Source organism: Populus nigra, chromosome 2 (genome assembly GCF_951802175.1).
Source record: "Populus nigra chromosome 2, ddPopNigr1.1, whole genome shotgun sequence".
Taxonomy (NCBI): domain Eukaryota; kingdom Viridiplantae; phylum Streptophyta; class Magnoliopsida; order Malpighiales; family Salicaceae; genus Populus; species Populus nigra.
Genome location: NC_084853.1, coordinates 40,270,855 through 40,290,673, shown reverse-complemented (window position 1 = coordinate 40,290,673; position 19,819 = coordinate 40,270,855). Strand labels below are relative to the sequence as shown.

At 32.1% G+C, this 19,819-nt stretch overlaps 3 protein-coding genes across 3 annotated transcripts; 1 reads left to right on the top strand and 2 right to left on the bottom strand.

Annotated features, from left to right (window-relative positions):
* Positions 1-7,377: 7,377 nt before the first annotated feature.
* On the bottom strand, positions 7,378-8,493 carry LOC133682727 (pectinesterase inhibitor 6). The gene has a single exon (XM_062106228.1). The coding sequence runs from the start codon at positions 8,248-8,250 to the stop codon at positions 7,663-7,665; it is 588 nt and encodes a 195-aa protein (XP_061962212.1). The 5' UTR covers positions 8,251-8,493; the 3' UTR covers positions 7,378-7,662.
* Positions 8,494-9,801: 1,308 nt separating this feature from the next.
* On the bottom strand, positions 9,802-11,172 carry LOC133682726 (uncharacterized). The gene is made up of 2 exons (XM_062106227.1): positions 10,305-11,172; positions 9,802-10,221 (listed from the first exon to the last, which is right to left on the bottom strand). Exons 1-2 carry the CDS (start codon positions 11,038-11,040, stop codon positions 10,118-10,120), a joined length of 840 nt encoding a protein of 279 aa, XP_061962211.1. The 5' UTR covers positions 11,041-11,172; the 3' UTR covers positions 9,802-10,117.
* A 4,361-nt stretch (positions 11,173-15,533) lies between these two features.
* On the top strand, positions 15,534-18,881 carry LOC133681432 (NADH dehydrogenase [ubiquinone] iron-sulfur protein 5-B). Its single transcript, XM_062104477.1, has 2 exons — positions 15,534-15,791; positions 18,560-18,881. The coding sequence occupies exons 1-2, from the start codon at positions 15,642-15,644 to the stop codon at positions 18,656-18,658; spliced, it is 249 nt and encodes an 82-aa protein (XP_061960461.1). The 5' UTR covers positions 15,534-15,641; the 3' UTR covers positions 18,659-18,881.
* Positions 18,882-19,819: the final 938 nt, after the last annotated feature.

Below are 19,819 nucleotides of genomic sequence, written 5' to 3'. Positions count from 1 at the left end.
TATATATATATCCTTTTAGTTTTAGGTTCTTATGTTTTGATCCTATAGTTTTATTTTTAATTTGACTCATGATTTTTTTAAAATTTTATATTTTTGGCTCAATTGTTTTGGATGTTTATGTTGTGATCCCAAAACCTCATTTTCTCATATCTAAGTCTTTCTATGTTGAGAAAAGTTTAATTTAGTCCTTAAAGTTTGTTTTTTGTAAAAGTTCAATTTGGTTTTATTTTTTTTACATCTTGGTCCTTGTAAATTTAGATATTTTTGTTTTGATCTTAAAACTTTATTTTTTTCATGTTTCAGCTCTTGTTTGTTGAGAGAGAAGAAAGAATGTTACAGGGTAATATAAAACAACTATTAGAACCTCGCCTAACAATTTAAGTTTTTATGTTATGATAGTTTTTTGACATAGTATTAGAGTTTTGATGATCAAACTGTCACGAGTTAATTTCTCACCACCCTTGACTAATTAAATCGATAAAAATAAGCATAAAATAATGGTGGATCTATGTAAATTTAAAGTCCTGAGAGTTTTCACTTAATGATGTATGTCAAGGTTGATCAGTAGAAAGAGTAATATAAAATTATTTTTAAGATTTCACTTAAAAATTGATAAGTAGAAAGAGTAGTATAAAATCATTCTCAAAACTTTATCTGACAACTTAAATTTTTAGATTAAGATAATTATTTGACATAAAAAATATAAAGAAAAAAGAGGAGAGAAGAGAATTTTGACTTGCCACATTCTAGTTATAAAATATCGATCTAGATATCAATAAGTATTTTTTTAAAAGGATTTTTTTTAAATGAAAGTTCAATGAAGGTGGGTCTACCCTTTAACAATGTAGAAAAAAACAGACAGGGATCCATAATTTTTTTTTATTTGGTTTGATTTTCGATATTTAAATTAATTAAATGATGTTTTGGAGTTGTAAATGGGCTATTAAGGTTATTATGGTGTTTTGGGTATTTTTAGGTGAAAACAAAGTGAAATTTAGGTATGGCGGTCCAAAAATCATGTTATTAATAAAAAAGACATGTTTTTGTTAGATAAGGAAAAAAAAATCATAAATAAAAAATTAGAATCTTGATTAAAAAAATACATTTTTTTATATAGAATCCTAATCCTTCAAACTCTTTTGAATATTTAATTTAAATGTTAAGATCATTTATAGCTTACAATTATAAAATATTTGTATGTGCCTCGATCTTACTTGGTGGGAAGATTAACTTCTTATTTTAGTTTTTAATTATTGTTTACAGGTTATTACTTCATATGTTTTTGAATTCATTGTATTAAGCAGCTCATGCATCATCATCTAATTTTTCAATAAACAAACTTCATGATGCTAAAAAAAACACATCTATAAAATAATTTAAAATATAATATTATTAAAAAATAATAAATTACTAATATATTTATATAGAAAATAATATATTAGAATATATTAATATTCCATATAAAAACATATTAATTTTATATACTAGTATATATAATACTCTAATTTAGATAATATTATTATAAAATACACTCGAATACAAAACATGTTATATTATATAATAATTATACATTTTAAATCATATAAATTATATTATAAAATTAAGCTATCATATAAAATACATTTCTTTTCAATGTTTTCCTAATACCAAAAAATAGTTATATGTCTATAATGTTATATTTAAAATAGTTATATTAAATGTATAGTTACGTTTTGTAAAATAAACTATATTTAAATATATAATATAATAATTTTTTTTCCACCATTACCCCTTTTTACAAGTGGTATATTAGATAAACTTAAAAAATAATATTAAAAAATAACTTTTCTATTTATTTTACATAAAATAATTAAAAATTATTTTCAACTCATTTTCGCATTTTCAATCAGCAGGGAATAACTCACTTTTCAAGACTTGATATTTTATGGAAACCATTTTTTAAAATAAAAAATGTTAAAAACAATATTTGTTCAGGACGGGACTTCGATTGCACGTCGTCCGCAGGAAAGCAAAATTCGTTCTTAAGTAACGTTGACTCTTCTCTACCCACGTGGCACAGGACCATTTCCATTTCCCACGTTTCTGCAACGTCTTGTTTAAGCCACCGAACTTCGCAAGTGTCTGGTTTTACACTACTAACCAAAGTGTTTTTTTCTACCTAAAAATATACTAAATTATTGTTTTTTACATATTTTTAAATGATTTTAATATTAAAAATAAAAAATATATTTTTAATTAAAAAGTAGTTTACAATACAGCACCGAACACACAACATCAAAATCAAGCCAGCGCCATTTTTCTTCGCTTTTCCATTTTTTTTAATTATCAAAATATCTCGAATTTTTCCTATGGTAATTAAGAGATAATATCAGTCTGTGAAATGCGAAAGATGTAGTATACGATCTAGTCAACTATATAGTAATTATTATAACTGATTAACTGTGAGTATATGAAGCTTCAATTACAACGCGTAGGTGTCTGTATCTCACTTATATAATGATTTTATTTATTTTTAAATTATTTATTTATTTTTTATTTTTATCATTAAACATATATTTTTTTAATTGATCTTTGTATTTTTTGTTTTTTTCATTTTCCTCTCTAGATTTATCCTAATCATATGCTTATAATTATAGGATTAACGAGTTAACTCATGTTAATTTTTTTTTTGTTTTTTTTTCAAATATATTTTTTTATTTTGACATTCAATAATTGATTGTTTGAGTTTTAAAGTTTTATTTAATTTATTTTTGACAATGACTTTTTTTTAATCTTTTATCAACATAAATAATCATTTGATTAAACTAAAAAAATTATCTTAACAAACAAAATTATTAGATACAATTAAATGTATCATCATGTTGTATATACAAATATATTAATCTTAGTTATCTCTTCATCAAATTCAGATTTATTTAACTAGATATGTATAAAAATAATTTAATTTGTTATTAAAATTTTTACATATCCAAAAAAAATATTAAAAAAACTTACATATTTAAAAAAAATATTAATTTTTTTTAATTCATGATAAAACTCGAGTCACACGAGTAGAATGTATGTATAACATGCAAGTGTCCGTGTAACATGCAGGGTAATTCTTTTACACAAATTAAGTGCTTGCTAATCACACCGTTGATGAGTTTCTTGCACTCAATTAAAGCATGTGCTTTTGCTGTATATTAGCATAACCCATACTGTCTCACTTTAATGCATATCACGATTAACTTTCTTGTAATATACGGGAAATCTTATGGTGCATAAAAGTAATTAAATAATTAGTGTTACGTTATTAGTTATTCTTTAGAGTTTATTTTGGAAAAAGAAAAAGAAAAACTAACACAGGTAAACAGAAGAGAATAAGTAATTAAAATATTTCCACCTAATATTTTTCTCTATAAACAGAAGGGAATACGGAAGTTATTAATTTATTTTTTTATCAATAAAAAAATATTAATTTATTTTTTTATCAATAAAAAAATATTAATTGTGAACTTGCTACTTGATGCGTTCGTTAAATATGGTAAAAGAAAGTCACGAAATTTGTTTTACATTGAAAGTTTTAATTATTTGTTTACCATGATATTTGTTTCATAAACAACATTCTACCCTTGTTACAAAAGCAAGCTTCTATTAAAAAAAACATCCTAATAAATTTGATATAATTATTTTAAAAACTATAAAAATAACACAATGCTCACGCGTTGTTGTAGGAGATATTTTGACAATATCTTTAAATTTAATATAATGGTTCATCATAAAATATCTTCATCCGACTCGCCTAACCCAAATTTGAAATCAAACTATATAGGAGGTTGCTATGATGTAATTACGTCGATTTGATGAGTATTTAACCTATCAAGTCTGTGATTTAGGACACGGACCCGATAGAGTTTAATAACTTTGTTTTTAGAAGCCCGATGCATCCTACCTATAAAATAAAAAGGTCAGGCCATGTCCCCAACTTTTTTTTTTTTTGCTAAAAGGGTGGCAACATATCACCCGCTCTTTAAAAAACAAAAGCTAATAAGATGATGCATTATTTACTGTAGTAGATGATATATCGTCTAGAAACATAGAAATCAAACCACCATCAAGATGGCGGAAAAATCAAGGCCGGTGATTTTCTGGGTAAAAAATGAATTTTTAACATATTTCATCTAAAAACATTCAATAAACACTCGAATAACCTTAAAAACTAATCTCTCAACTCAAAAATAGTTAAAAAAACACAAAATCAAGTTGAAAAAAATCTCAAGTCAACCTCAATCTATTTTTTCCACGAGATAAACGGCAAAAAAATACATAAATAAAATTCTTTTTGTCAAATAAAACTAGTTGGCACTAAAAAATCTCACCATTACTGAATTTGATTAACTATTGACTTTTTCTCTCCTTCATCTTTTATAATGATTTTTTTCTCGTCTCTCAACCTGTTATCAAAAAATAAAGAAAATAATGTTTTAGACCAAGGTAAAAATGGTAAAAACTAAAAGGACCAAGATTGAACCCGAAGAAATTTTGAAGGGGAAAAAACACAAAAAGGAGGAGGGGAACAGTGGAAAAACCCTTATTTTACACATAATATCAAATTAGGCCCCTGCATCCTCAATTTTTTTCAAGCAACAAAACACCCCCCCTCCCTTTTTTTTTTTTTTGCAAAAACCAGCACAAACTAAATGCTAGAGCATGTTACTTTTTTTTTTGTAGATAATATCTTTCAGGGCTATGAAAAAGTACTAGGACCCCAAAACAGCCCAAGTAAAACTGGCTAGAAGAATTTTCCTGGAAGATAAAGCCGTGGAACATAATCAAAGAATGGAGATCTTAGGTCATATTCAGCATCGCATGAGACCATTTTATTTTTTCTAGCGCATGGTTCGGAGATGATGAACATGTAATTGACACACAAACTTCACGCTAACTCGGAGTCAATGATGATTTGATGAGAAATTCCAATTTTTATTTCGCATACAGAGAAAGAGAAAGGGTGGGTTTCTCTCTTCGAAGACATTGTTGTTTGATCATTTCTCCCGAGCCCAGAAAGGGACCGCCATGAACGTCATTGGATTAAAAGTAGCGAGGGCCCTTGAAGAAGACTTCGAATAGACATTTCATCTCCTCTTTTGAGTTTTTATATAATCTGATTTGATACCGACAACTTTGAATATCTCAGAACTAATTAGAAGATTGGAGGGGAAATGAATATGGTACTGGGTCTCTGTCTAAAAGCAAACTACCCGTGTTCTAAATTTATTTATTTTTTCTTTATTTGGAGAAAAAGGAATTGCTAATCTTGCACCCATTATTATTATTATTATTATTATTATTATTATTAGCCCACCATCATGTTTGGTGAACTAATAATTGCTTAAACGGCCCCAAATGCATCTCCTACTATAGTCTAGAGGTCGTCATATTCCAACATGGGAAGGAGAGGATCTTTCTTGCATTTAGATTGTCAGTGACATATTTTTGTACTACCTAGCTAGTTTGCTGTTATGCTGCAGGTGAAATAAAATAAAAATTTAATATAATAAAAAATATCCAGATTATTTATTATTTTTTATTAAACTCAGTTTAAGTTGATTTTAAAATCTTTTGATTTGATGTCTTACCTAGTTTGTATTTAAAATTAAAATACTTAGAGGTTGGTCCGACATAACTAGTCAACTTGATAGATCTAAAAACATTCCAAACAACAAGTAAAAAATTATAAAAATAAAATTAATAAACAAATAATAAAATTAACATATAAAACCATTGGCGCGTAATTATTTTTTACATTATCATTCGTCAATTTTAAAACATCTTCACACACATATACATTACATTGATCAGATATTATAGGAATAGGATACTATCACTGCATCTCGGTGATGCGCGGTCAATTTGCAAGCTTTTGCAAGAAATTTGCAAGAGTACTATAAAATATTCGTGGAGAAATAAAAAAGAATTTTAGAATTTTTAATTGCAATGCCTCTGCAAACTACCACACGCTTTTTAGAACTTGCCCACGTGTGAAAGCATATTAGACTTCGACGTCGTAGATGAGTGTTTGAGGTGTTGATTAAAGAAAATGATAGGCAGCTGGGAACGAAGGCAAATTATCACTGGGCGTCCATTTTTTTATTTTTTTAATTTTCAGCACATGAGGTGTTCGTATATATGATTCTCGGTCTTTGCCATATAAATCTGCATTTTATCCTTTCCCCCCTATGTTTTGCACTTAGGCTATATTTATTTATGATGTCAAATTGCCCACAGGACCAATCTTTGTTTCTGTGTTTGTTTCTATGCTTATTTTGCACAAAGCCAACGGCTGAAAGCTTATATGCCAGCATATGTTTTTGAATGGTTTCATTGTCAGTCCAAACTCGGCCTAGAAGAGCTTTACGGCCCAACCTATCCATAAATGGAGATGAAATTAACTAGTTCTTTTATGGAGTTAAAATGGAGGTAAAATTAGGCTTTACTAGCTTGGTGGGTTGGAATGAAGTTGTTTTTTAATGTATTTTTTATTTGAAAATATATTAAAATAATATATTTTTTATATTTTAAAATTTATTTTTAATATCAGTATATCAAAATGATTTAAAAAATATATTAAAAAATTAACTTAAAACAAAAAAATCAATTGAAAAGCATGATTGAATTACGCTCTTGAATCCCTTTGAAATTGGCATATGGCGCATGGTTAAAGTTGCTTTACCAATCTTACAGGGTTTTTGGAGTTATGATAACGGTTGTTTTTTAAAGTGTTTTTTACTCAAAAATGTATTAAAATAATTTTTTTTTATTTTTAAAAAATTATTTTTGATATTAACACATTAAAATGATATGAAAACATAAAAAATATTAATTGAAAGTAAAGAAAAAAATAAAAAAATATTCAAATTTTTTTAAAATACTTTTAAAATAAAAAAAAAAAACGAACTTGACTACAATCCTGTTGTGTGGTTTTTTGAAAGAGGAGTTGAAGTCAAATCAGTACCGTTCTTAGAGAAACTGGGGAAGCAGAGGGTTACAGATACCATAGTCGTGACCATTGGAGAAGGGAAAAGAATGGTGGCAGACAAAACATCGCACACGATAGCAAGTAGAGTGTCGCATCGCATGGTTCTCAACTGTAGTTATGGTATTGTAACAGTAAATACGTATCTTAGATATGAGAGCTTTTTGTACACATTGTATCCATGGGGCTCTTGATGTGTACGGATGTGCAATGGAACAAACATGTCTGCTCTTTCAACAACAATCTATCTTCATTGATCATCATACAAGGTCCCCCCCAAGCAGTACCAGTACTTGAACAAACTAAGAGAGGCGTGGCAGCAGATATTAATCAAGGAAAAATAGATGCAGTAAGTAGGCATGTGTAATAATTCAAATAGCATAGATGGACAAGCAGAAATAATTTACAAGAACTTGTTATGAAACCACAGTTGCTGCCCTGCTTTTATTTTCTGACTCAAGAAGCCAACACGCATCGCTTGAGCCCAAGTTTTAACGCAGTAGCTATATACCAGCTGAGAAGCCGAAGATACATAGGTAGCCATGACAACCAATTAAACAAGGGATAGATGTATTTTAGCTTTGATAGGCTAGATTATTCCATTTATATTCTGATTTATGACCCAGTTCCCTGCTGATATGACATGACTACGGACCATTTAGGCTTCCCAAGCCAGCGGCTGCAAGTTTGTTAACAAGAGCCAATGCATTACTGGTGATATAAGTGACTCTTGAAACCTGATTCTGAAGCATTTTAACTTGTTTGCTGCTTTGATCTTCAAAACCATCCAAGCAAGTGTCTTCATCTGTGAGTGCAGCACTCAACCATGTAGTTAGGTCCCCCATCTGTGTATCGAAGTTTGTTGCGTCAAGCTTTCTGAGTATGCCAAGTGATTTGTGAAGATTGTCATTCGCGTCTTGGAAGCACTCGATACAATCTGAAAGGGCAATCCTGTTTCTGCCTCTCATGATTCTGTCTTTCTTCAATTTATTCAGATACTGACTAGCATTCTTAGCCTCGCCTATTGTCACCGAAACCCCAGCTCGTGCCCACTTGCTGGGACTTCTCCCAGCAGTGTGCGAAAAGGATGCTAGTGAGTGCATGCAAAGGTCATGATATCTAGTCACACTGCATGCTTCTCGAACATAAGTGTCCCCGTTGTCAGAACCCCAGCTCGGAGCACATGTTAGCCATGAAAGGAAAAGGAAAATGATGAGAATGGAGATAGTTCTCATTCTATGATATTTATGATGCTTTCAAAAGAGGGAAAAGAAATGGAGGAATAAGATTAAAAAATTGAGACTAAGAACACCTATGCTATGACCTCACAGATTATAGAATGACAGACATTATATAGAAGAGAGGGAGAGAGACATTATATTGTTCCTTGCGAATGCAAAGTTGTGCAGGTAAGAGCCTTGATGGAAAGCTTTAAATAGGGGCAAGGGGTGTGAATTCAATGAAGATAGGAGCTTTCCAAAGCGGCTTTGATAGAAAAGCAAGAGGCTGGTGGGTGCAATAAACAAGGGAAGAGTGGAGAAGGAAGCTGAAGTGAAATAGTTAGGTTTTGATGACAAAGAACATGTGACTAGGTAGGTGTGTCTCTCGTGAATTTGGGCGAGGAGATCTGTTGGGTGTTTCCCTTTATATGGGTAACTGTGATGCATGAGCGAAAAAGATTTCAGCTGCATCACGGAGCTTGATCTCAGTGTCAGAAGTGATGGGTCAAATTAACAAAATAAATCATGGCAGCCTTGAGTTGATTGTATGATAATGCTAATTGATGACTGAAAAGTACAAATATGCAGGAACATAGTTATGGTTTATAAAGATGTGGGTTTTGTGGAAAACCACAGAAACAAAGATCTGGAAGCGGGCCAAGTGTGAAAGGAAGTTGTTTTAGGTCAGGAAGCACTATAAGCTGCGATGTTGTTGTTTTTAGTCAGGAAGCACTATAAGCTGCTATGTTCTAGTTCTCTTCTTGCGTGAAGCGGCTATTTTAGGCGTCAAGGCAGAGTTGCTTCTAAGATCGCGATTACTCTTGGGTTGAATTCACGTGATTCGCTAAGCCAAAGATTCGGTCCACATCAAGGTAATAAATCACTACAACCACTGTACAGAGTCGTTGTCCAATACTTCAAAATGTAAATGGGATATTACTGGAATATATTGTACTCCCTTGGCTTTCATTTTGCTTTCCTGTCATGCATAATATCCAACAAATTACTCTTATGGCAATATGCATATCCTACAATTTAACCTTTTTCATCGCATCTTACAATTAAATCTCACGAGTTACCTCTCTTGTTCTTCTGCTTCATGTGACTCTTCCCGAGCCTCTCAATCACTATTACAAAGGTCAAGCAACAGCTCTCGAGCTCTGAGGCTAACTTGTTCTGCATCAGTAATTCACAATTTCTTAACTTCTCTTAGCGGCACTCTGCTTGAAATGTTTCTGATACACAACCAGGTCATCCCCTGGACAGAGATGCAGGGGATAACTCCAGTTAATAAATGAAGGATGAGAACCTGGTTTGAAGTCTTTGGATTTCCTACCCTTAATGGTGTTTTTCGAAATAAAAAGAAAATTTGGAAACAGCTCAAAAGCAGCAACACCAGGTTAGTTGTTTCCTAAAAAGTACGGAGTTTGTGACATGGAAATTTCGGCAAATAAGACTGGAATAATCTGGCTCATGGGATACCTCCAGTAATTTTCAGTTCTTTCCGTGATTGATCTAATTAAAGGTAATAGTAGCTGAGCATTGAATCCATTTAGACAACACAAGTTCTTAAATAAAAATTGTATAACTTACAGATTAACAACAATTCTTACAAGAGTTGTTTGAATGTAATGCACAAATAAACTACTTAGACATGTCACAGGCATTTAAACAAACAAGTATGGATCAATCCGCAAAAAGCAGCCGCTTGATGCAACAAGAAAGGAGAAATCCAACCTCGGCCGCAGAGATGAGATTCTAAAACAAAATTGGAGAGGAATTGAAAGCAGGGGGTTGCGAGAAATTAATACAGTAAATACTATCAAAACACCAGTGGCAAAAGGACCTCACTTTCTCCTCCTATTTCCAACAACCGGGTGAGTTATCTCAATGAGTCAACCATTCTATAATCATGCTTCCTGCGACGACATCTGTGATGGGTTTTTGGATCAAATGTGTTCTCTCCAACCATTTCCATCTTAGAATCTGCATCAGGAGGAGCAATGAAAGGTTTGAACACAGTCAATAAAACAATATCTTCAAAAAACATGGGAGAAAGCTGTGCGTACCTTGAAAATGGTGTCCCCAAAATAACAGCCTGGCATCATCCTCTTCCTCATCAACCTCATCTCCATAACCAAACTCAGCATCCCCCCGATACCCAGGTTCACTCCCATACCCAGACTCACTATCCAAATTCCCAAAAGCACTACCCACTCCCAACAAATTCTCTTTCTCCTCCCTCTCTTTTATCGAATTCTTGGCTTCACTTACATCCGACGCCCAATTCGCATCCCCATTCACAAACAGCTCCCCACTAGAGTCCGTCCCCACCGCCACAGGGAAATCCGAGCAAGTCCCATGAGCCGCACCAACAGAGCAACACCGCCAGGTTCCACTTCTATCGGAGCTCCGGCCGGACACGGACCGGGATCCTCTGCGTCGCCTCTTGCGCTCGATAAGGCGTAAGGTACCTCGTTTGTAGGGACTATTGGTAACAGCGGGAGTGGCGGGGATAGGTTTGTTGTTGTTGTTGTCGTCGTCTTGGAGGAGAGAGAGCTTGGAAATGTCGATGGAATCGATGTTAGAAGGGAAAGAAGTGGCGCGATCGGAAAGGCAGGGGCGTTTAGGGAGAGTACGGGAAGATGCGTAGGGTTTAGAATTGGTGGGGGGGTCGGAATCGAGAAAGGGTCTCCATGAATGGAGCTGGAGAGTGCAGGAGTCTATGGAGTGCCGTGAATTGTGAGACATTACCATCGATTTTGATTGATCTTCTTGATTTTTATTAGGGTTTGTTTGAGGCATGGATTTACAGATATCTACAATTGAATTATCATCGCTGTTGCACTTACTGGAGGATATTTCCAGGAAATGGAGGAGTCGTGAAAAAAACAAAGGTAGAAGGTAGAGAAAGCAAGCTAAAGCTAAAGTAGAAGCAGCAAGCTCAATCACCAGTTATTTTTAAACTATTTTTTATTTTAAAATATTTTTTATTTTTTAAGATTTATTTTTAATATAATTATATTAAAATAATTAAAAAATATCAATTAAAATAAAAAATATTAAATTTTTTTATAAATATTTTTAAAATACAAAAACAAACGGCGCTGCTGTTTCTGGCTAGCTTTTGTTTTGTTTTGTTTTTGAATGAATGAAGTTGAACAGCTGAAATCACGAATTTAAAAATGGATCTTTTAAGAACATATTATTTCTAGCAAGAGAAATTAAACGTTTTCTGCTTCCGAAACTTTAAAGTATAATCTCATTTTATATATTTTTAAAATATAACATTTACTTTCTTCTAATAAACTTGAAGGAGCTGACGAAATTATTCCACATGAGTTTTCATGATACCCGGGCACGAATCGAGATTTCAAGGTTACTATTAATGTTTAGTATTGTAGTGTATTTTAAAACAAAAATCTTTAAAATATTTTATATTTTTTTAATTTTAATATGAACACATGAAAAATGTAAACCCTTTGCCGCGCAGTTCAAAAAATATTTATAATCCTTGAATTGTTTTATTTTATTGAAGAAATAAAGATTCATTTTCTTTTAAAAATATATACAAAAAGAAACACAACATTAATGTTTATGAAAATAATTTTTATATTAATATTAATATTGATAGAAATACCAAGGATTCATAATATATTCTATATATTATTTTGTACGTAATATTAATGTTGACGATAATAAACTTTAATCAACATTAATGATGATTGGACCAAAACAAATTTTTGTAAGATTTTTTATATATCTATTGATGTAGATAAATGATTCTTCAATATAGCTATTGATATAGATAAATGATTCTTCTATATCCTTAACATTTTACATTGATGACTATAAAATAGCCTTGTGACTTGGTATGGAGACTAAAAAAACTTTCAATTATGAGTATATTAGAACCTGGATTAATTAATTTCAAACCTAAGGATGTTGGGCTTGGTATCTTATTAGACTCACATGCACTCAGGCTCAGTATATAACTGAACTTAAAGGGTATTGGGTCCAGTATCTTATTAAACTCGCAGACACTTGGTCTCAACGCGTGGCTGATCATAATGGTATTGGGTATGATGTTTTGCGAGAGCCACCTGCACTCCAGCTTGGTGTGTAAATCAGCCCAAGGATGTTGGGTCTGATGTATTGCTACACTCATAGAAAGTTGGGTTCAATGCACAGTTGAGCCTAGAGATATTGAGTCTAACGTCTTGCTAGACTCGTACGTAGACACACAGGCTCAACGCGTAGCTGAGTCTGAGAGTATTCGAATTGGCATCTTACCAGGCCTATAGGTACTTAGACTCAACGCGTAGTTGAATCCAAAGATGTTGAAGACAACATCTTGTCATAATTGCAAACACTTAGGCCCGACATGTATCTAATTCCAAGTTTACTGGGACTAGTATCTTGTCAAACCGCTATGTACTTGGACTATGTCTATAGCTAAACCTAAAGGTGTTGGGTCTGATATCTTGCTGGATTTATGTATACTTGGGCTCAACACATAACCAAACCCAAAAATATTGAGTTTAATATCTTGTTAAATTCACATACATGTAGGATAAACACATAGTTGAGCTCAAGATATCGAGTCTGATCTTTTACTAGACACACATGTGTTTAAATTCATAACATAGCCGAATCAATGATGTTAGCGCTGAAAGCAAGTCAAACTCATGTTATTTTTGTTTGATATTCTATGAAACCAGGAATACTGGGTTGGTAAACAGTAAACTGGCTTTGCCCTTTTCACGATGGTTTTTTTAAAATAAACAGGTCGTGTATAGAATTTACAGAACCATGAGGATGAAAGTCTCAAGTAGTCCTCCTCTTATATGAATTATTATTTTTCCTGGGCGAGTAAGTTCAGTCGGGAGGTTCCGAGGCTGACGAGTTCTGTTTTCTGCTTGGGGTCCTTACTAGAGTGTTCGGTTGATGAGGACACAATCACGTGGTATTTTGATCCCTACCATGCAATGCTTGAAAGTATACGGGTTTTCACTTTCACAGTCACTAGAATGGTAGGCCAGGCCTTGCTTAGGATCCCTCAATTTACTTCGTTCAAAAGAAAGTTACACGTGGCCGAGTAAAAAATAAAAAAACAATAAAATGTTTGTTTGGCATTTTCTTCAAAAAAAAAAATATACAAAAATATCTTGAATGTATATTTAAACTTTATAACAAGTTCATGAAATATATTAGGACATGACCAAAATTTAAAAATCTATTGCACCAACATATCTAAATTTCTAAAATACTAAAATCATCAACATTATTTTTTTTAAAAAAAAAAATTATCCATGTTTGGGGCTAAAGGACCCGTAAGCCATGCCTTGAACATTAAAAAATAATAAATTACTTCGTAATTTTTTAAGAAGAATAAAAATAATAATTCAAATAGATTTTTATTTATTAACATTACAGTTGAGAATGTCATCTTGAGCTAATATCCATCAATACTAAAATTAAAAATATTATCTTTAATATTAATTAATATCAGAGCTGAAAATATTTATATTCATCAATATCATGATTGTGAATATCCTTAATAGTCACAAACTTTAAAGTTAGAAATATTAATACTAAAATTGAAAATAGCTTTGAACTTCTATATTTATTGACATCGAAATCAAGAAAATTATATATTTTCTCCAGGTAATATTTATTGATGTTAGAGTTTGAAGTATTCTTAGTTCAATATTCATTGACGTCAGAGTAAAAAAATATTACAATTAGACCATCAATAACATAATACAACAGACCCTTGACAATTTAAGATAGAACCACTAGTGCAGTCTACTTTAAGTAAGATACTCAAAGACTGATAGTATGTTCTCTTTAGCGTAGCTAATCTCGTACTATATAATCTCTATTAACTAGTTAGAGTTTTTACTAACTATAATATTAAATGACAACTCTTTACCCATGACATTTCCCTTTATATGTACAAAATACTAGATATATTTTTTTTAGCATAGCAATGATTTTTTATTAGATTGCCACTATGTCAGATAATAACATGAGATACAATATAATAGCTTTTTTGGATAAGGTCTTGTACAGGAAAAACTTTACCGAAATCTTGTCAAGTCTAATAAGTTTTTTAAATAGTTGTTTAGATATATGGTGAAATAGATGTTATTATAGAAAATAAATATAGAAAATAAATATTTAGTAATGTTGTGAATACAAACCGAGTATTGAAATATGTTAGAAATAATACAAATGGTAATTCATCTTCCTTTTCGATACAAAATATATGTAGAAAGTTTAGAAGATAACTTAATTGATACATGATAATAAATAACTAGCAATAAGAAAAATAGAAAAATACAGGAGAAGTGAGATATGTATGTGTGCGTGTGTATATATATTACCTAATTCTCATTTATGTTATAGTTTGTTTTTTTTTTTAATTTTATGTTTTTAATTTTTTTTTTGATACGAGGTTGATTTGAAATTGATTTTCATGATTTATTTTAATTTATTTTTTATATGACTATTATAATCTCATGACTCAAGTTGTTAATTTTACTAGTTTACTCGAGTTAAGACAATACATTGCAGTCTTAATATTTTAAAAAATAAAATATAATACATTATCGTGTTAATATATAAAAAATATCTTGTTCAACATGCATCATGTTTTGCAGGGGTGAGAAAAAATGATTAAACCAAGAAAAAAGCTCTAAAAAAAGAATTGATAAAAATAAAAATAAATAAGATCTGTATCATTTCATTAAAATATGAAGTTCATATTGTTTTTGGTGCATAAAAGAGATCATGTTCAATGTTTAGATAGGTTTTATTTGAAAAAAACTTTTGTGATTACATTTATATATATATATATATATATATATATGTTGTTTAGATAATTTCATATTTTTTTAACCTTTTTTTTATATTTTCATGATTGATTAGATAAATTTGATTACTGTTTTATTGAAAATCAAATAGAACTAAAAAAGTTTACCCTTGATTTTTTAAATTTATAATTAACATTTTTACTAAAAAAAAACATAATATCAATACTTCAATATTATTTCTATATTAAAAAAATAATATGCAATCTAATGATTATAGTATGCAAGGAGATTCTAAAGCTTCATTTTTTTTTGAGGGACGCAGTTGACATCGTACCCATACCTCCATTGGACGACTACTCTTCTATTCCTTCAGGCTTCAAGGCCACAAATGGTTCTGGACCGCTAGTAGGAGTATCAGGACTTGTATGAAAAGCCCAAACCCGCTTATAACACCCGTGAGTTGATGGGTAGCTCCACTTATGAACTGGACTTTGTGTTCTAGCAGTTAGGGGCAGCACAAAATACTCCCTTCGTCAATAACATCATCGGATAGATCATCGAGTAGAGCGAGGCAGAGCCAAGGAAGAAATGGCATCCGGGTGGGGAATCACAGGAAACAAAGGCAGGTGCTACGATTTTTGGATGGATTTCAGCGAGTGCATGTCTCAATGCAGAGAGCCCAAGGACTGCGCTTTCCTCCGTGAAGATTACCTCGAGTGCCTCCACCACTCCAAAGAGGTCCCCCCCTATCATTTATTTGTTCAATCCACATATTTTCAATCTGATGTAAATTACATTAATTTGAGACCTGCTAATTTTTGGGTTTTTGTCAAAATCTTAACCCACTCGTGGGTTTTTTTAAATCTTCATCTACTTCTTGCTGTTTGGGGATATTTCGAGCTCTGATCATTTACTTCGATTTTTTTTCTCGGAATGCTGTATTTTACGTGATTACTTTCTGACATGTTCTTTAGACTGTACCGGATCCTGTGTTCCTGGTACAATTAAAAAACCGTAGTTTCACCGAGTCAAAGGAAACAGTCTGGTTGAGAATATATCTGATATGTTCTTTTTATTTAGATTCGTTGCACATAGCCATGTCTGCTACACTTTGGCAACAACTTTGCTTGTTTAGACCACTCTTTTCTCTGCATTTTTATCTGATTGAGTATTTTTGCTATTCGGGTAGGATCCATACTTCATAATATTCAGATATGTATGCCTTTAGGTCGAGAAATTAATTTCATGGATACCTATGGACGGTAAAATGAAGGGAAGGTTTGTTTTATAAGATTTCACATCTCAGATGCCAACTTTCGAGTCTTTTAAAGGTTGATTTTGACTAGTGTTGGCAACTAGTCTGGTCTAACAGCTATCTTTTAATCTGCGTTGAAGTGTTGGCGAGGTCCATTCTCCTTTGGTACAGTTGCCCCCCTGCTTTTCCATTTAGTTGATTTCCATTCACGCACATCGATAGTGCATAAAAGCATGGCATTCAGTCCTCTTACAACCAGTTGCCTTACTAGTAAATGATCTAATCAGTTTCAGTTAGTCAAACTGGCAAGATTGTTGATGAAGCCTTTTCCTATATTGGAGCTCCTTTGTTAGATGAAAGGCTTGCTTTACTTGCCACTTAAATCCACTTGGTCGGCCATGTTTCATTATTGCTACTCAGATTTGTCACTCTGTGTAAAACCATTGTGAGGCCAAAAGTGGCTCTATTTATTGACAATGATAGGAAACATGATTAGGAGATTGTACGTCAAGGGATAATGATGGAGTGATTCTTATTCATGCTTAATGGTTTAACTTGTCAGGCCAGAAGTGTAGAAAGAATATCACTTGTCAACTCCTGGCATATCGCAAAAACAATTCTAGTAGATATAGAGTTTTTCAGAGAGATGCTACTTCTCAGTTGGCATCTTAGGTGAGATTGGTCAGTGTTGCTTTGATGAGATGCTACTGACTTGCGTACTCTAGAGAGCAAATGACCGCTTAACATGCAAAGTAGACTAGCATCTATTGACTTCCTGGTTGGCAGGCAGTTAGAATAAAAATAGGAGAGGTTGGTTGTTTAACAGAAGTTACAGCATCAAAATGTATGAGGGATATGCATCATGTATAGGGATGGCAATGGGTATCTATGGATACAAATATTAGTATAACCATACCCATACCCAAATAAAAAACCAATAACCATAACCTAACCATTACCATCAGGTACTGCGGCCGTGAACTTCTAGGGCTGGGCCTTATACTTGTTTGTTATTTAGTTTATTTTCATTAAGTGTGTTCTTTGGACACTGTTCTATTTCTAATTTAGATCATGCCATCTGCTAGCACTTTTGGTCATGAACTGAATTTGGAGAGACCGTTTTCTCTTTTACACTTGTACCAAAAAAGTTCTCTCTTTTACACTTGTACCAAAAAAATTGACTGTTGAATAAATTACTGTTTGAAACTTTTGTTTTTTCATGGCACACTTGTGAAAAGTTTACATATAATATTGTCCTTACATTTTCTTTATGGAGCACTAGATTTCTATACATGACCAGTAAACCCTAGTGAACATATTTCTAGACTTTTTGCAATGATGGGAGGTTCAGCTGACAAGCAAACCCTAACAAGCATATTTCTTAGTGTCATCTCTCAGAATGAAATTTTTTTCAGGTTCATCGTTGATGTCACATCAAGGTATTTCTTGCCTTGAAATTAGCTTCAGGCTAAAGTTGATCTCATCTTGTTTAGGCTTATGGCTAACTTTGTCCGATGGTTTTCAAGTTTTGCATCTCTCTGGTTGTAATGCCAGGCCATCCAAGTTGATGCTCTTTGGACCTTGTAAGAATGGATTTTTAACCTCAAATGCATGTTTTTTCATCGGCAAATGTGTGAATTCTGAAATATGAACTTCTTAGTTATCTCGGTTAGGTCAGCCGTCAAGGCTGTTAAGTTTGGGATTCTTGCTTGGGATCAGTCAGGTATCTGTGGACCAACGACAAATTGCATGACCAGTGACGGTGAAAGATAACTACTCTTACATGCACAGTATTAGCACATCCCAGAATTCATATGAAAGAAGGCTTCAGAATAACTAGTTTCCAAGTTGGAGATAAGTATGCAATAGTCAAAGCTATCCATTTCTGTCAACTGACTGGGTTGCAAATGATCTGGATCTTTGCGTGCAGTAATTGTGATTATAGCAACCGCTTCCCATATGGTGCCTTTTCTTTTCATTTTTTTATTTCTTCTGAGAATCCTTGTGTTGCAATTTCTAGTGACTTCTGAATTCCTCTTTTTAGATTGTAGGGTGGTGGTGTCATTGGTGTCCAGTATATCAGTCGCAATGGAATTGGATTTAATGGCCTTGTTTTATTCTTTATGTCTCATGTTATCTTGTATTCCATCCTGTCTATTGATTCTTATCTCATGGATCCAGTGTGGCGTGGCTCTTAGTTTTTGTTGGCAATATTCATCACAGACATGGTTCATTTGATTTTTTATTGCAGTTCCAACGAAGAAATCGAATTTACAAGGAGGAACAGCGCAAACTAAGAGCTGCTTCTCAGAAAGCGGGCGGTGGAGATGGCAAAGATAACCATCATTGATAGCCAAAATTGATCGTCTTTTTGAATTCTAGCAATAAGACTGATGTGGAGATGTTTGAACTTTTGTCATCCGGTACTTCAAGGTTGTTTAAATTGACTGTTCTTTTTATCCCAAAATGGAATTGATTTGAGCACTTTGTGTTTGTGCAATAAGGTGAAAATTGGTGCTTTGTGACATTGATTTGCTAAGTGAATGAATCTCGGTATCTAGGGTTGCAGTGCATTTCCACCCGCATGCAAGTATGTAGAAGAAGCATTTTTATGCAGGATTTTAGAACTCCTTTTGTGATCTCTTCTTTTCCTTTTAGGCGTTTACATTGTTTCCGCAACGGGAATTACTTTTTCCTCGTAATCGTTATATAATACCAAATTTACGTTTAAAAACCATTACGAGTTTAGTGAATCGGACATGGACATGCCATCTCATAAATACATCAATGCAAGATTTTAATTAGAGACTTTAAATTACATAAGTCTTGAGCATGTTTTAGGGTGTGGTTATAGTTGTTTTTTAAAGTATTTTTCATACTAAAATACATTAAAATGATATTTTTTTTAATTTTTAAAAATTATTTTTGAGATCAGCGTATCAAAACAATTTAAAATATATAAAAAAATTAATTTTTAGCAAAAAAATTAAATTTTTTAAAAATATGATTTACATTGTGATCTCAAACAGTTCGTTTTTGCCACCCGACTTTAAACTTAGATTGTCATAATAGTAAATTTTTTAATTTAATTATTACAAAAGCAAAAATTTAAATACTCAAAAAAATCTTTAAAATTGTTTGCTTTAATTGAATTTACACCAAAAGAGAATAAACTGAAATTGGAGCGTGTTCTTGTAAATCAACTCCATCAAAATTTATTCAAACTTGAGGGACCACATTCACACGTATTTAAGAAAAAAACACTCCCCTTTTCTTTCTGTTTTCATGATTTTACATGTTAAAACGTGTTAATTATAATTTAGCCCCCCCCTTTTTTTAATCAAAACTAATTAATTAATTCAGAAACTATATACTAAGGAGTCCTTGATTGATGTTGAACATGCTTAATTTAATAGTATGTTATTTCAAAAAAATCTTCTTTTTTCACCTCTTTTCATATTTTTTTTACTTTTTTTTTGCTTTATCTATTTATTGAAAAACAAAATAATTG

Bases quoted from the DNA above. Each gene is read 5' to 3' on its own strand.
- LOC133682727 (XM_062106228.1), bottom strand. From the start codon at position 8,250: ATGAGAACTATCTCCATTCTCATCATTTTCCTTTTCCTTTCATGGCTA.
- LOC133682726 (XM_062106227.1), bottom strand. From the start codon at position 11,040: ATGCCTCAAACAAACCCTAATAAAAATCAAGAAGATCAATCAAAATCG. The intron at 10,222-10,304 runs GTACGCACAGCT...CTCCTGATGCAG, and splicing joins TTGGGGACACCATTTTCAAG to ATTCTAAGATGGAAATGGTT.
- LOC133681432 (XM_062104477.1), top strand. From the start codon at position 15,642: ATGGCATCCGGGTGGGGAATCACAGGAAACAAAGGCAGGTGCTACGAT. The intron at 15,792-18,559 runs GTCCCCCCCTAT...TTTTTATTGCAG, and splicing joins GCCTCCACCACTCCAAAGAG to TTCCAACGAAGAAATCGAAT.